Raw genomic sequence first — 17,637 nt, 5'->3', positions numbered from 1 at the left:
CTCTCTCTCTCTCTCTCTCTCTCTCTCTCTCTCTCTCTCTCTCTCTCTCTCTCTCTCTCACTATCTCTCTCTCTCTCTCTCTCCTTCATCTAATTATCAAGCCAGAGTCTCCGTCTCCACACAAACCTAAATCTAATCTCAGACACACAGAGACAGGAAGTACCACTTTTTGAGAGTGTTTTTTCTTCCAAAAGCACACACAAACACACACTACATCACATGCGGAGTGCAGTTGTGACCTTTCCATATAACGCACCACCAATCACACGAGCTGCTTTGCACCTTCTGGAGCCAATGAGGTGTTAATGTGAACACGGCATTCATGAAGATGAAACACGGCGAGTTTCCATCACTAATGACAATCCAGTGTGAAACATGAACATGTGTTACGTAAACATACGGAAACACACACCTGCTGCGTGTGTGCGCGCGCGCGTGTGTGTGTGTGCGCGTGCGTGCGTGTGTGCGCGTGTGTGCGCGTGTGAGACTCACAGGTTGATGATGCGCTCTGATTTCTTGCTCTCCTGATGTCTCTCCACCTTGTGCTGATTCTGACCCAGATGAGCGAATCTATAAACACACACACACACTTTTTTGATGACTGAGAGAAAAATAAGTGTAAGTTCAGTGCATACACGCATGTGGTTTGGTGTTTTTCAGCACAGGAGACAGAACGACACAAACGTGTTTAAGTGCCAGTCAGAGAATCCCTTCAGCTATAAATCAGCATGGCAAGAATGTCGTCTGATGGTCTTGAACGCGTCACACGTGACTCAACCATCTGAACAATGACTTCAACAGACGTCACAAACACAACCGTATGACTCTCTGATATAGAAATATACACTGTGCTTTTTAAAAAAACCTTAATACAACGTATTCGTATGACAACGAGATCATGTGTGATGATGTTGTCTAGTGTTTGAAGGGGTCTTCACGTGAACAGCTTTTAATCTTGAATTCATTTCTTATAGGCAGTATAACATGAAAAAACCTCACACAATCACCTGCAGCCACTTATAAATCATATTACTATTACTTTTCATTTATTATTTATGGAAACAAACATTGACTTTCTAACAGAGAATGATTACGAATTACAAGAATTATACGAAGAATCACGCTTGATCAACATCTGAGACATAAACGGTAATAATACAGAAGAACAATACGAGTGTGATTCAATGTAAAGGCCTCACATGTGAAAATAAAATAAACATGTTTATAGTTTATAGTTACAGATGTCGTTACGAACGGGCTTTAAGAGCAGGAGTGTGTTTTAAAGTGCGAACAACCGTGAGAAGAGCAGAATTCAAGAATTTATTCTGACCTGCGATATACGAGGACATCATCATCCGGAGGAAACGCCGACAGATTGAGTCCATACGTCTCTCTCACCGGCGGCAGATGCTTCGGCGGATCCTGACAGGTCAAAGGTCACATGTTTAGTTTAACTTGAATCACTCTTAATGTAGAGGTTATCGGAGGTGACGAGCAGGATTTCCCTCTGGTGTGTTGTGTAACGAGCTTTTACTCCTCACATAGAGAGAGAGAGAGTGAGAGAGAGAGAGAGAGAGAGAGAGAGAGAGAGAGAGAGAGAGAGAGAGAGAGAGAGAGAGAGAGAGAGAGAGAGAGAGAGAGAGAGAAGAGAGAGAGAGAGAGAGAGATGAGAGAGAGAGAGAGAGCAGGAAGAGGAGAGGAGAGAGACGAGAGAGAAGAGAGAGAGAGAGAGAGAGAAGAGAGATATCTCGTTTATTTGGCACCTGTAGATGCATCCGAGTTCATGTTTAGTTTCACTTTCGTTTTATTTAATTCGTTTAAGTATTCGTTGATAGTCATAATACGTTACACCACAACATTTAGTTTGGCTAAAAGTATTTATTTAAACATTCGTTAGATGTTATGCGCGCGTGCGCAAACAGTTTAGTATGATTTCTTGCCTGTTATGTACAGGATGAACGGAGCGTCCCGTGCGCAGCTCGCGCCACATGTGCTCTCACAGCGACACAGCACTGCTGCCTGTTCACATACAGTACACATGCGAGTTTGTGTTACGTTATTTTAAATACGTTTATGAGCGTATGAAAGCATGGATTATTTAATTAGATTTCTTTTATCCGCATTTCTCTGTTCTCTTTCTGTAGCGCGAGTCATAGACAGATTCAGTGTATGTTGCTGTGAGAAGAGAAGGTTCACACAGTTCAAGAGAGAGTGATTGACAGCGTGATGCGATCGATCGTTTCCGCCCAACAATAGTATATATACAGTTTAAGTATGACATGATGTGTTTATTGAGTTTAAGTTAATTACATTTTTCTTTACAACCTTTTGAAGCCGAATGTCACTATTATATTTTATATTTACACAAATAAAATACTGTAGGTATATTTTAGGAGCCGTTTGACTTTTTGATGAATGTTTGTGTTTCTGAGGCTCTAGACTACATGCACTTCAGCGGTGGATGGTGTTATAGATATATCGTCATTTGTATCGTTATCGCAACAAATAGCAGCAATGATCGTGATAGAGTTTGTGGGAATATTTTTCAGATAAAAGTATGATTTAAATATCAATATAATCAATAAGTGTTTTCTTTCATTAAATCATTAAGCTGTGTGATTTTGTCATGTGCTTGCTATCTTACTCAGTAAAATAGTTACTGTGGCAAATGGGGGTTGGAGCCATAAATTATCTAGATCAACACACACACACACACACACACAAAGAGTCACAAAGAGTCATAAAGAAAAGAAATAATATGAATCAATCCACTGCATATGTTTTAAGTATAATCATGAGTTGTGATGTGTTTTTAATGAATCATAGGATTAAGAAACAACGCTACATAATTAAAAGTATTAGATGATTAAGTGTTTTCTTTTTACTAAAAGAATGTTAAGAATGTTGGTATGTTGTCCGGCCACAGGGAACTGTTTCTAGGAGACCGCTCCCCAAAAAGAAACTGTCCTGGAGAACATTCCTCAGGACTGGCGACTGACCACAGGATATACGTTTTGAAATGTTATTTTACAGGAACTAAGAAAAAGGACTTCACGGTGATTGGTGGAAATGGAGCAGCACTCCTTAAAAAGCAGAGGAGGAGTCAGAAGATACGAGCGACGTCACATACTTAATAAATATGGGTGTTTTTGAATATTTGTGGTTGTTGGCTTTTTATGGAGTGAGGAGATCGTCTGACAACCCAAAGCTTTGTTACCTTTTTACATCTGATAATAAAACTTCTGCTTAATTTTGAAGAACGTCTCAGTACAAATTTTTGAACATGCAGGACTGCCTTTAAAGTCCAACAAGTTTTAGGGCCATATCGCCCATCAAAGTAACTGCAGGAAGAGTGCTACACCACGCGCACTGTCGTCTCAGATAAGGAAGAAACGATGTTGTTTTTATTACTGCATTTATTATGTATGATTTAAACAGCTGTTCATCTCCCTCTAGAACTCTTAGTGCGCAGGGCACATGAATGTGATTGGATTCACCCGAAGATGCGATAATAGCGTTCGCTTTATAAAAGACAGCAGTTTAACGTCACGGGGCAGGGATTACTTTTGTGCTTCACGTATTAGCGTTTTTGACTTTCATTCATTCAACCAAATATCTTCATAGATATCTCTTGAAAAAACAATGTCACCCACATCTTGGAAGTACTGGGGGACTGTGGGAAATGAACAGACCTTTATTTTTTGGGTAAACTAATGTATTAAAGAATATAAAACTCATTTAAAAAGACAATCCCTTTTAATTAAATATCATGAAAATGCACAAATACTGGATGCAATAACTGTGTGCATGTTTTAATATATGGCCTGTAAGCAACAGCACCAAAAACACTACAAAAGGAACAAAATGCAATAAATAACAGAAATGCAAAAAACAGAAGAAATGATAATATGGTAAAAAACTGAGCCGCATCTAGAGATGTAACGGTATGAAATGTTTTACATCCTGATTATAGTGAACACAATTATCACGGTTATCAGTATTATCACGGTTTTGTTCACGCGTGCTGGGAATGTCCAAAAATCAAATAAATAACACGAATATTAATCCTAGCCGTAAAAGTGTCTCGTGTTAAGGTTGAAAACGACCTGAAGTAAATCAGACATTCATTTAAACACAACCCAAATCAGCAAATCATCTGTCTGCACGTGTCAAGTGTAACGGGTGTACTTTAGGACCCAGGAGACACCTGCAGCCATAAGAGTTAAAATCATCAGTCTGTCTACAGAAATATCAAGTCATGGTGTTTCAGTATATACAGTATTTACCCCAATATGCACACTTTTGCACTAAAAGCCCTGTGATCAGAAATAAACGGGAGCAGACAAAGATGAATATGTCTCATATCAATAACATTATTCTGCTTCTTTATTTTGCACTCCTGACATAAATGAAGGAAACACGTGTCATAATGCGTCTGTTATACTGTCTGTTATACTGTTGCAATCTTCGGCTGATGCTGGACAGTAGTTACCGTTAGTAACGATAGGTTGACATGATATTAATAACAGCTGGACGTTTTTATCGTGGTTTATCGATAACCGTTACATCCCTATACCTGCATCCTATTTATACTTTTGTAATCTGGCCCTCAAAGAAAAGAAGTTGAAGACCCCTGCACTAATGAAACTGAATCATCATCGCCATGTGTTTGAATGAACAGCACACTACTACACTATTGTTTGAAGAATGTAGTATGCAGTATGAATTCGTATACTAATGTGTGTGTGTGTGTGTGTGTGTGTGTGTGTGTGTGTGTGTGTGTGCGTGCGGAACACACAGTGTATCCCACGATGCACTGCGCTCAGTTTCCAGCGTGAGGAATAAAACCCAAATGAGGCTCGACTGTCAGGTCTCTGTGAGAGCGTGATGTTTGGTTTGAAGGTCACATGAGAAGCGCAGACTTCAGAGGGATCATGTACCTCGTGTGTGGGGTCAGACAGTTTGACGGGTGTGGAGCGTTGAGAGGCAGTGGTGTCATCTTCACGATCTTCCTCAGAGTCATCTTCAGAGCTGCTGGAGATCTGCTCTTCACTGGGTGGAGGAGGAGCGCTGGCCGCCGTCTTTCTCTGTAGCACCGTCTCCTCTTTACTCGACTTATTACTGGACAACAAGAGACCGACATCTGAGATTCTCCACAGAAAACACATGTCTCATCAGATTTACAACACCACACGAGAGACGAGAGAAAACAAAACCAAATCAATAATAACACTGTTTCACATCATACAGGCCTGGTGTATTTTTCACGGTGTGTCCCGACACAAAAAACAAAACAGAATCACAGAATCATTTCTGAGAAGAGATGTTTGGCGCATGTGGATTTCAATATATTCATGATATAAACACAGATTCACAGCAGACAGATGCTGCTCGGGTGAGTCAACATTCACACACGAGCGATGAAGTGATATCGTGTGTTGTTTTATGGTACATGACATGTGTGTCGGTACGTCACATGATCTCACACACTCACCCCAGCACTGACTTGGCGCTCTCGTCTGGTTTGCGAACGGTGAACGGACTCGGGTCAAGCCCAACGGTCTTGGGCATAAACTCCCTGAACAAACACAACAATGATGAGAAACATGAATCCAGCTGCTGTCGCATGAAACTCTCACGAGCTTGTGTGTTTCTGTCATCATGTGTGGTGGAGCTGACCTTGCGGAGTTGGTCATGGCGATGCTGAACATGTCGTCGAATGAGGTGAGCTCATAGGGACTGAAGAACTCGCTGTAAATGTCGATGCTCTCATCGAATCTGTTCACGCGTCTCACCGACACTCTCTTACTGTTCTCCTCATTCTGACCTGAAACACAAGAAACAATATACTGTGACAATCAAGTTCAATGCTGTGAGTGTCTGTGAGCGTGTGTGTGTGTTTGTGTCTGTCTGTGCGTGTACGTCTGTCTGTGTGTGTGTGTGTGTGTGTGTGTGTGCGTAAGTGTGTGTATCTGTGCGTGTGTTACCTTCATCAGATGGTAACGGAAGAAACATCAGAACATCAGCAGACCACCAGTGTGTGTAACTGAGAGAAAAACACAACATGATCACAATCACTACACAACACCACACTATTACTATAACACATCATCACTGTACCACAGTAAATCACAAAGACAAAATAATGCACAACATTCAGTCATTTGTCTTCACAATTTCTTATTCTTGATATTGAAGTGAAATGACTCTTGTTTATGTACAGTACAACACGCATGCACGCGCACGCACACACACACACACACACACACACACACACACACACACACACACACACACGCACACACACACACACACACACACGTCTGGTTTATTATCTCCGTGGGGACAGTCCACAGGCGTAATGTTTTTATACTGTACAAACTGTATATTCTATCCCCTATCCCTAACCCTATCCCTAAACCTAAAGATCATAGAACACTTTTTGCATTTTTAGATTTGTAAAAAATATTGTTCTGTACAATTTATTAGCTTTTGTGCCCATGAGGACCTCAATTTTGGTCCCCACAGTGACACGAGTCCCCATGTGTTGGTGTGTATTCAGGTTTAGGTCCCCACCGGGATATACAAACATGAACGCGCACACACACACCGATTATTGAGGTTAAATAGAAAATGCAAACACAAAAGTTCAACTGTTCCAGAACACAAACTCTTGATTCAAGAAGTATTTGATGGTATCATTTCCTTATAAATGGGCGCAGACTGATTTCTGTTTGTGTCTGATAATAGTCAAAGCATCACTCGAGGTTTTCTTTCTCATACTGACCATCTGAACACCAGCCAGCGTCAATTATGCAGGTGAGGTGACATCACAAAAGCGTTTTAAAGAAGCACGTGAGGTGCGCGTGAAGTCAACAGAAGTGGGTCACAGCTCTCAACTCAACGTCTTATTCTCTTAAAAACCATAAAGTCCACTGAGAATACAGAGAGCAAACACTGAGCGAGAGAGAGACCTGTGTCTGTGCTGGGGTAAAATCATGGTATCACTGTGGTGAAGATAGAAATCTGTGGGCAGTTCCCAGAGGTGAGGTTTACTTTCAGACGGCTGGAACACCTGCAGGAACAGATTGATAGAATCCTGTCTGTCTGCATCTGAGAGAGAGAGAGAGAGAGAGAGACTTGATTTTGTGTACTGGAACATTCAGCATCATTCCATCATGCCAAAGCTAAATTCAGACGAAACGGATGACAGCAGAAAGAGCATTAAAAACTGATCTAGAGCATTAAAAACCCATTGAGCATCATAACGTCACATCATAGAAACATCAGCTACTATACAGACAGACAGGTGTTTATTTGACTTTCTCACGGTACGTACATTATTGAGAATTTAATGACACGCCTTTTCACAAACTCAAGACATGAATGCAGAGTCAGCTACAAGAGTAAAGTGATTTGTTACGGGACATTCGCGTCTTTTGCACGCACATATTGGTTATTTTAAATGTAGACGTGCCACAAGAGTGCTCAATAAGGCGCGAATCACATTTCGCGTCTAAAACCGCGTGGAAAACCCGAGCCGTGCCGCTTTCTCTCTTCAAATGACCCGCGGTGTGCGCACGGCACGCCAAAAAGCTATTTCCATCTCGATGCGGCGCAGACGCTGCACCGCATGCGCAGGTCTACATTTAAAATAACAAATACGCGGAAAAGACACGAAATGGGAATCAGGACTTAGGGAGCGAGGCGGCCGCGATGCGCATGCGCGGTTCTTTTTCTAGGCGCCGCATCTAGATGAAAATATTTCTACGTTTCAGAATGCCGCATGAGAAAGCAGTGCGGCTCGCGTTTTCCGCGCAGACTTTCTCTCACTGTTGTAAAGTAAAAGTCAGGTTAACCCGGTACAAAAAGAGCTTGTTTACATCTAGAAAAAAACATTTGTCATAAAACAACGTGATTTAGGGTCACAAAAAGGAAAACGTGAATATTTCTCATTGGTGCTTATGGTAGGGATGCACCCGATACTACGCTCATGTACTCGTATAAATGACGAGCACATCAAATCATTTATTTTTTCATAATGTGTTTAAAGGGACAGTTCACCCAAAAATGAAAATGCTGTCATCATGCACTCAGCCTCATGTCATTCCATACCCGTATAAATGTTCTGATGAACACAGAGAAAGATATTTGGAAGAATGTTAGCAACTTTCAATTCTGTGACATCATTGACTGCCATAGTAGGAAGAATTAAATGGTGGTCAAAGGTGCCCCAGAACTGTTCATTTTCCTCAATTCTTCAAAATATCTCACTTTGTGTTCAACAGAACAAAAAAACACAACATTTTTTGCCTACTACGGTAGTGGATGATGTCACAGAACTGAAAATTGTCAACATTCTTACAAATATCTTTCTTTGTGTTTAACAAAACAAAGACATTTATGCAGGTTTGAAACAACCTGAGGGTGAGTAAATGATGACAGCATTTTCATTTTTGGATGAACTGTCCCTTTAAGGTGGAGCTGTTTGTAATTATGACGCTGTTCTGTTTTTATTAGTCTCACGGTGTTGTGAAAAGGTACAGGCATCAGTATCAGCGAGTTCCAGAAAAAAATATTGGTACTCGTACTCGGTCTTTGGGGTGACCTGGACCCGTTCATAACACGAGCGCTGTGATATGATAATCATCTAAAAGTCATTCGAGAGTTTGATTAAAGTTCCAAGTCTGGTACAGAGAGTTTCTTCAGAAAACAGCACGAGATCTCCCGTGAATCATGATTTTATCAGCCTGAAGCACAAGATGAAAGATGCTAAAAATAAAACGAGACAGCTATTGGCGCCCTTTGTTTAGTCACAAGGCGTTAAGTCGCGGTCACATTTGACTTTTCCCTCCATTGACTTCCATTCATACACATGTGAACGCGACAGACCGGAAACGCAAGCCCGTCCAATGACATTTCGCATTTCACTAGCTGTGTCTCGTTTCGTAAGGCTCCGGAGGTATCGTCCTCTAAAGGATGCGGTATACGGAGAATTCTCAACTTAGAATTAAACAAGACGTAGGACATACTGGCAGAAAAGGAAACAGGAAGTACCACGTTGCTATGACAACACGTTGCACTCGCACACCTGTCAAATTAATTAAAATGATTTCTACATGATTGTAGAGGTAAAAAGATGGTTACTTCTACCCTAAACAATGCCAAATATTAAACAAATTTAGCATTTGTTGCCTTACTGTTTTAAAACGTTTAAAAATCACTAAACACTTGTAAACCTGTTTACATCTGCCTGCTGAGATTTAAAAAACGTGACACAAATTGTAAACTGTTAACATTTAAACGGCACATATTTGATTGAATGTGCAGCTTCTGCCGTCAAATAACAGACGCTGGCCGACGCAAAGAATTGTGGGTTATCTCTAGCAACGAAGCAACCAAGGATACAGCTCATGTGTCCTCCGAATTCTGGTGAAAGTAGGTCGCATTAGAAGGGTGCTAACTGCGTTTATGAAACGAGACCGCCTCGATGACGTAGCAGGCTTCAAATGAGACCTCCGGAGGATGCAGCCTTCCCAAACGAGACACAGCCACTGTGTAGCAAAGTTCAAGTTTGCTGAACTCTGACCTGCGAATTCGCGTCACGTGAGACCAATAGAAGATCAAAACGTCACAGCGTGACCTTTCGGTACAGAAATGTAAAAAATGAAGGAATCGCATTTTAGTACCGTTTTAGTACCGCTGTCCGAACGATCTTCGTATGCTCAAAGTCAAGTCTGACCGCGGCTTTAAACATTGACAATAAACGAATCTGTTTATTTTACAACACGGGAATCCGTGTTTTTCTGTGTCTCTGGTGTGTTATAAGTCGCTCATGCATGTATGAGACGTGTAAAATTGCAAAAATGAAAGTGTGGGAGCAAAAGAGTCATTCTATGTAAAGGCGAATGCTCACCAGACCTGTCTGAAACACCTCGTGTAGCCACACCCCCACAAATCTACATCAGTTGGTGGTCTGATTTGACTAAGACCGCCCAAATGTAGACGCAAGTAAGGTGGGCGTACCTGTCAGTACAATTGAAGAGGAACCTGATGTTCCAGATATGGTCAGAGGCGTCACATTTCCCTCACACGCTTGCAGTATTCCACCAATCACTACGCACTGGTGAACTGGCCAATCACAGCACACCTCGCTTTTCAGAGCCATGAGCTTTGATAAACATCCGCGTGTTTCAGAGAGGCGGAGCAAAGAGGAGATACAAACATGCACGGTGTGTGGAAAATACAGCGTTTATCAACCTTAAATCCTGTAGACACATTGAGTTACATCTAAAACAAACCATAATATTCCTTTATATGACCCCTGTCATTCCGTGTCATATGACCCCTTTAACAGAACAGCCATTGAAACCATGAACGCCGGGCTCTCAGTTCTATTACACAACTCTCTCTTACTTTCACCAGTTTCACCGCGTTCAGCACTTCATACAGTATTTAATCTGCAGGAGTTCAGCTGAAACCATCAACTCAGACACGACATCATCTGACCTGAACGACACCTGTCCTTCTGTATACTGAACTGTTGTGTGAATGACATCCTGCCATCGTCATGACAACCAGCACAGGCCTCACAGGAGTCAACATTCAAACACACGCCATACTGAATATTCGGTAACACTTTAGTATAGGGAGCAAATCTCAATATTAACTAGTTGCTTATTAGCATGCCTATTATTAGCATTAGTACTTATAAAGCACATATTCTACTTCCCTAATCCTAGCCAATACCTAAACCTAACAACTTCCTTACTAGCGATTGACAAGCAACACATTAGGAGTTTGCTGAGCAAAAGTCGTAGCTAATGGCTTATTAATACCGAGAACTGGACCTTAAAATAAAGTGTGACTGAATTTCTTCTCCGTGATATTATAAAGCACATCCGCTAAATGACGCTGTCGATATTGAAACAAAGTGGAGAAACACAAAACAGTCCCCAGATCATTGAACCCAACGTCAGCGGTGAACGCAGCGTATCTGCAGGTCGTATCATAATAACATCTTTATTGAAATGTGCCACCTCAGACAATAAACTAAAGAGCAATAACAGAAATCATCTCAGTTAGATTAGATTTCGCTCGGATCCTAAAACCATCATCAGCTCACAATCCATTAACAATGAACACTGACTGCATCTGAGAACACAACGATTGAAGGACAACTCAAAGCTTAAAGCAAAGGTTTTACTGTGTTAACAGCACAGATATCAACATGGTGGTTCAGATACCCAAGTTTAAAGCATTTGTTTCATTTTTAGTGCATGATTTTTCAGTGCCATTTTCAGGATTGTCGGTCCATATTCCTCATAAATGCACACACGAAAATAAAGTAAAGTATTTGATGTTCTATAAAGAGGCATCTCTTCTTCATTTGTTGGGTATAATTGCTTCAGGTTTGTGCATTTTAATTCACAGAAACCTACAAAATTTGTCGTCTCCCAAAAACCATGTCCATTATTGTCACATCCGTAACGCATGTTTATTTGCCTTATTTGCCATAGACTGATATATTTCTGATGTTTAGACTATCGACACGGGTTTAGTAAAGTATGAACAAGATGGTTTAATATATTGGTGACAAATACATTCCCCGAGCGTTTTTATGTCACGTCCATAACGCTGGAATTGCCCTGAAATAACAGGAAAGAGACAACAAGTGTGATTCTGATCATAACCGACACATGATGAAGACTGAAGGTTCATGAGAGGATGGATGGAGCTGCTGACAGACGCTCGCACCACAGAGATGAGACTGGAGTTTGTTGCCATGGCACACTGAGAAGAGCTATAACCATAGAAACACACAAATAAAAGAGTCAAATCAGGTCGGGAAATGATGAGCGACCCAAAGCAAACAACAGCCATTAGAATCCAGACAGAGACAAACATGAAAACTTCACTGAGAAAACCTCCACATTCGAGCCAAGAATGAGTCGAAACAATGCCAATCACACTACTAGGGTTGTCACGGTAGCAGAAACATATCTGACGATACTATATCTTATGAAATATCACCATACCAAAGCAAGTAGTATTGCGATGCTGTTTCAAGTTCATAATTAAAATACACAAAATACACCAAAATTCCCTAAACTCAGATCTAAATGAAACATGGTGTATTTAGTGGACTGTACTATACTGCACACTACAATATTTGTAGTATTAAATGTAGTAATTTGATACTGTACTGCAAATACTGTACTGTAGTATACTATAATATTTACTGTGGTAAGACTTAAAAACCCTTGTGTCTAGTCAGTTTAGCAACGTTTACTGTAGTAACTAGTAAGACATTTTTTAAACATTTGAACTAATTCAATCAATCTGCGACAAATTGCATTTATAGCAATGCTTATAAAGGAAAGTGTAAGGCTTACTTTAAATGTGACTAAAACGGCCAGTAGGTGGCGGCAATTTTTTTGTGTCAGTGAGTCATTCAACCAACTCACTCAAGAACGAAGCAAGTGTCTTGATGAATGACTCGCTGAATCATCATCTCGCCCGACTCGTTCAAAACACGGATTCATTTAGCAGAGAAACACCGCAAAAAGACAGATGAAAGTGTTCAAATGAACGTCAATGTGCATATGCAACATTATTGGTCACACTTGACTTTTCCCTCCATTGACTTCCATTCATGCGCATGCGAATGCGACTGACCGGAAACGCAAGCCCGTCCAACGATATTTCGCTGCGTAGCAAAGTTGAAGTTTGGTGAACTCTGACCTACGAATTCCAGTCACGTGAGTGCGTGAGATCAATAGAAGATCAAAACGTCACAGCGTGACCTCTCGGTACGGAAATGTAAAAAATGGAGGAATTGCGCCCGCCCATTTTCGTAGCACCGTCCGAACGATCTTCGCATGCTCAAAGTCAAGTCTGACCGCGGCTTTACCCGTCTACAAAACAGAGCGGGAATTTTGAAGCTTTAGCATCGAGATGCTACCGTACCGGCACACCGCGCAACCCTAAAAACTACACATACAATAAAAGAGTTTTACTGCCATCCATCATGACTACCGGCCGTGTGTCATAATCATCATTCACACAAAAACCCCCAGCAGCACAAAGGCAAATCTGAATAATTCATGAGAGAGAGAGAGATGAGATAATTGCTCACACATGTCTCTCTCTGGTTCCACAGCTCTTGTAAACGTGATTCATTAACACATTATTACTGTTAGATGAAGGTCTAGTAAAGCATGACAGAAGAGAAGTTTCACACAGTAACAGATGATTTCTTCCTGATGTGCAGGTGCTTCATTCATCATCATAATTTGATGGTTTAATGAAACCTGAGGATCATCAGAAATATTGTAGAAACATCTGCTCAGGACGTCGCTTTCTTTATTACTGCCAAAAAATACTAAGAAAAGAACAAGAAGCTTAAAACCTAAGGAAGTGTTTGATTGGTTACCTGAGAAGGCATTGCTATAGTAACGCGAGAGCGTCTGCATGATGTCTTTGGAGTGTTGCGTCCAGGGAGCGATCTTACGATACGTCTTCACTCGATGGACGAGCTGTGATCCACCGTACTGTAAAGACAGAGTGTCTCCATGGTCCTCGTATAACTCCTCAAACAATCTACAAACATAAAACACATCAGCATCTTCACATTCAACCATCCCATCATTTCATCACAACACACAGACGAACATCAGCTACCTGACACAGTCTGTATCAAACTGAAGTTTGGGTCTGTCTATCAGGCCGAGAGCGTACAGCTGATACGCCAGAGCACATTTGCCCACCATGAACTGGGCTGTGTTGGTTCGGTCCAGACAATCCACACAGTTCGTCCTCAAAACGCCCGTCTGAACAACACAACAACACACACACACACACACACACACACAAACCTGAACAAACACTACCTGTGCTTTCATTTATAAATATCACAAATATGGACACGTCAAATGTTATGATATCAGACGGCAGTGTGGTGTTTAAAGGGGAAGCGTGTCATTTTTCTACTGTTCAAATATTTTTTGTGCATCATCGGTATCATAAGAACATCAAGACGGACCATGTGAGTTCAGGGGTGGAGCCACCTGTGAATTTTTTTCTAAATAACAGTCATGATTTAGGCCGTGTTCACATTTGACTTCTTTTTTGAAGACACTAGTGTAAAAGCAGCATTTTTTTAAACGCCAGCACCTTTTTCTGCAGCTACACCTTCCGTCAATCACTTTTTTCACAGCTAACTAATGACAGAGACCTGTCGTTTCCATAACAACATGCAAGGAACGTGATTGGTCGAGAAGGCTCAAGCTCGAAAAATCAATTGGCGGTCAAAACGCCCGTTGGAGCATAGTTTTGTATAGACGTAAGTTTAATTTTTACTTTCAATAACTTTGATTGCATTTCTAGCCAGAAATTAGTATTGTAGTTTTTAAATATGTGATTGGTTATTGCAAAGACGCTCTCCATTTATAATTCAAATAGACTTACGCTCTCTCTAGCGGCCTTCGTGCACAAATGCTATCTTTGAACATTGCCGGATGCTACTTGTAACCACAACGCTGCACGCGTTGTCATATTTTTCTTGTCAAAAAAGAATTCAAGTGTGAACACGGCCTTATTCCTGATAAATAAGCATACTAAACCGTGTTTATTGTAGCGTGTATGATATGTGTGATATGCAGCGTGACTGTAACCAAAGTCCGTTTAGGGAAGTGGAGTCACCCGTCGGCCATGTTTGCAACACGCCTCCGGGCAGTTATTTCGTAATTAAAAAAATTATGTAAAACATAACATAACGTTTGTTTCCTATGATCAAATTGCGTTAAAAAACGCATGCGCAAAGCTTGGCAACGGCGGCCATGTTGAGCGTTAAGTTCCTCCCCATTCATTTCAATGGCAGTGACGCATCTTGGTTTTACTTCTGTATTTTGACGCATGTCCGAGTGAAATGGAATTTCTAATGAGAAAGATAGTGGGCGTGGCTTTCGTCTTTCGCTGCGATTTGATTGGATGTATAAAAACAGCCGTTGCATTTTGAAATGAAACTGGCAGCAGACTGACCGTTGAAGGGGAGGAGTTGACGGATGCTCCGCCCAAGCCGTCTAACATACGTCATTTGAGATGGATCGTCATTACAGGGCGGAAGTGCATTTTCAGATCTTAACTGAAGATTATGAGGGCACACGAATTTTAAAAAGAGAACGAGCCACATTGATCAACTATTAACAATAAACGCTGCAATATTTCATGAAAAAATAGGGATTGTTATTTTTTATTTCACTGGGACTTTAAGATCTTAGCATTTGGTAATTTAGTATTTTTATTGTTTTTAACATACTATAGCTGCTGGTGTCATCTGTATATTTATGCACATGTGTATATATATATATATATATATACTGTATATATTATCATTTTATTTTTTTAGGGATATATTATATTTGTTTTTCTTTCTTTTTAAACTGCCTGCGCTTTTGTTGTAAATCACATTGGTCAGCTGCTGTTGTGTTTAATTGTGCTATAGAAATAAATTGACATTGACATCTTTGCTGTAACGTGACGCTGACGCTGTAGTATACCTGTAACCTGCCGTTCGGTGTCACAATCCCTCCGAGATCACCCCACCTGCACACAAAGAGAATCTTCAGACAACACTTCTCCATATTTTCTCCAAACGTTCACCTCTGGACCTTCTGGCATGTGGAAACATCACAACAGAGTAAAAACCATCCGAGATTTTACAACAACAAGAGCAGAAAAACAAGAAAAGTGCTGCAATTGAGTTCAGCCGTGAGTCAGACGTCAGGCCTAAAACCTTCCCATGAGCACTTCTGATAACACACACCTGCACGCTGCTCTATTCTCTTCAATGATTCATTCTGATGAAATCAACAAGTTTGAGTTTTTGATTCTTCACCAGCAGAAAGAAAAGAGTGAGACACATGAGATGTCAGAACACTCGTCACAATGTGTTTAGATCCACCTGACAGGATTTGCATTGACAGCAAGTGATTCTTATTAAAATGATGTTTCGATGTTTACCTTTCATCCGGTCGTAAGGTATGACAGTAGAAGTCCGGTCGATTGACAAAGAAACCCGTCCGCTTGACCACATTCTCTGCGATCATACTCAAGCGATCCAAAACATTACACAGTTTACTGAAGACACAGAGAAATAAACCTTCAGTTCCACAACAGACACGATGTTTACACACACACACACACACGCACACACACACGCACCTCTTTGTGTAGCGGGCCATGTCCCAGGCGATGTACTCGATGCCGTGCTCCGGAGGAAGAAACTGATTGAGGTTTGTGATGGTGGGATAAAGCTCATCGCTCAAGATCTTCTCGTGTCTTCTCTTCTCTCGCTTCTGACATCAAACACCACACGACACGTGTTAATACACAAGTGTGTAGTGTGTGTGTCCGTGAAGGACTGATGAGATGAACTATGTTTCAAAATACACCACCGTTCAGATGTTTAGAGTCGCTCGCAGATCGGAACGCCGCAATGTTTGCTTGAATACACTGCGTTCCAAATTATTATGCAAATGATATCTTTCTCTGGTTTTCCTAATTTGTCGATGCAAATGACAGTCAGTATAATTTTCAAGTAATCAACAGTTAGGGTACATTTGGAATTTTATTGAACAAACCTCCCACTGACAACAGTATTTATTTAAAAAATGAAAAACTCAAAATGCACTGTTCCAAATTATTATGCACAACAGAGTTTGAAAACATTTCATAGGTTGTAAAAAACTGAAAATGGTCATTTGTTGAATTTGCAGCATTAGGAGGTCATATTTACTGAAATCAAAAGCTATTTCAATCAAAAACATCCTAACAGGGCAAGTTACATGTTAACATAGGACCCCTTCTTTGATATCACCTTCACAATTCTTGCATCCATTGAACTTGTGAGTTTTTGGATAGTTTCTGATTGAATTTCTTTGCAGGATGTCAGAATAGCCTCCCAGAGCTGCTGTTTTGATGCTAACTGCCTCCCACCATCATAGATCTTTCGCTTGAGGATGCTCCAAAGGTTCTCAATAGGGTTGAGGTCAGGGGAGGATGGTGGCCACACCATGAGTTTCTCTCCTTTTATGCCCATAGCAGCCAATGACACAGAGGTATTCTTTGCAGCATGAGATGGTGCATTGTCATGCATGAAGATGATTTTGCTACGGAAGGCATGGTTCTTCTTTTTGTACCATGGAAGAAAGTGCTCAGTCAGAAACTCTACATACCTTGCAGAGTTCATTTTCACACCTTCAGGGACCCTAAAGGGGCCCACCAGCTGTCTCCCCATGATTCCAGCCCAAAACATGACTCCGCCACCTCCTTGCTGACGTCGCAGCCTTGTTGGGACATGGTGGCCATCCACCAACCATCCACTACTCCATCCATCTGGACCATCCAGGGTTGCACGGCACTCATCAGTAAACAAGACTGTTTGAAAATTAGTCTTCATGTATGTGTGGGCCCACTGCAACCGTTTCTGCTTGTGAGCATTGGTTAGGGGTGGCCGAATAGTAGGTTTATGCACAACTGCAAGCATCTGGAGGATCCTACACCTTGAGGTTTTCGGGACTCCCGAGGCACCAGCAGCTTCAAATACCTGTTTGCTGCTTTGCAATGGCATTTTTG

The 17,637-nt window shown here is 41.1% G+C and overlaps 1 protein-coding gene across 1 annotated transcript in view; it reads right to left on the bottom strand.

Moving 5' to 3' along the window:
* LOC130566018 (polyphosphoinositide phosphatase-like) overlaps nt 1–17,637 on the bottom strand; it is a 54,723-nt gene that overhangs the window by 10,199 nt on the left and 26,887 nt on the right. Inside the window, exons 9-20 of the mRNA XM_057353219.1 lie at nt 16,225–16,358; nt 16,024–16,140; nt 15,561–15,606; nt 13,684–13,832; nt 13,436–13,602; nt 6,975–7,113; nt 5,988–6,046; nt 5,680–5,827; nt 5,495–5,578; nt 4,941–5,121; nt 1,331–1,422; nt 493–570 (exon numbers count right to left, since the gene is read on the bottom strand). Of these exons, the coding sequence (XP_057209202.1) occupies nt 493–570; nt 1,331–1,422; nt 4,941–5,121; nt 5,495–5,578; nt 5,680–5,827; nt 5,988–6,046; nt 6,975–7,113; nt 13,436–13,602; nt 13,684–13,832; nt 15,561–15,606; nt 16,024–16,140; nt 16,225–16,358 (1,394 nt within the window). The remainder of the gene's footprint in view (nt 1–492; nt 571–1,330; nt 1,423–4,940; nt 5,122–5,494; nt 5,579–5,679; nt 5,828–5,987; nt 6,047–6,974; nt 7,114–13,435; nt 13,603–13,683; nt 13,833–15,560; nt 15,607–16,023; nt 16,141–16,224; nt 16,359–17,637) is intronic.

The sequence above is a fragment of the Triplophysa rosa genome, linkage group LG15, assembly GCF_024868665.1.
Source record: "Triplophysa rosa linkage group LG15, Trosa_1v2, whole genome shotgun sequence".
Classification (NCBI taxonomy): Eukaryota; Metazoa; Chordata; class Actinopteri; order Cypriniformes; family Nemacheilidae; genus Triplophysa; species Triplophysa rosa.
The sequence above is the reverse complement of the archived record's forward strand: the minus strand, read 5'-3'. Positions and strand labels throughout refer to the sequence as shown.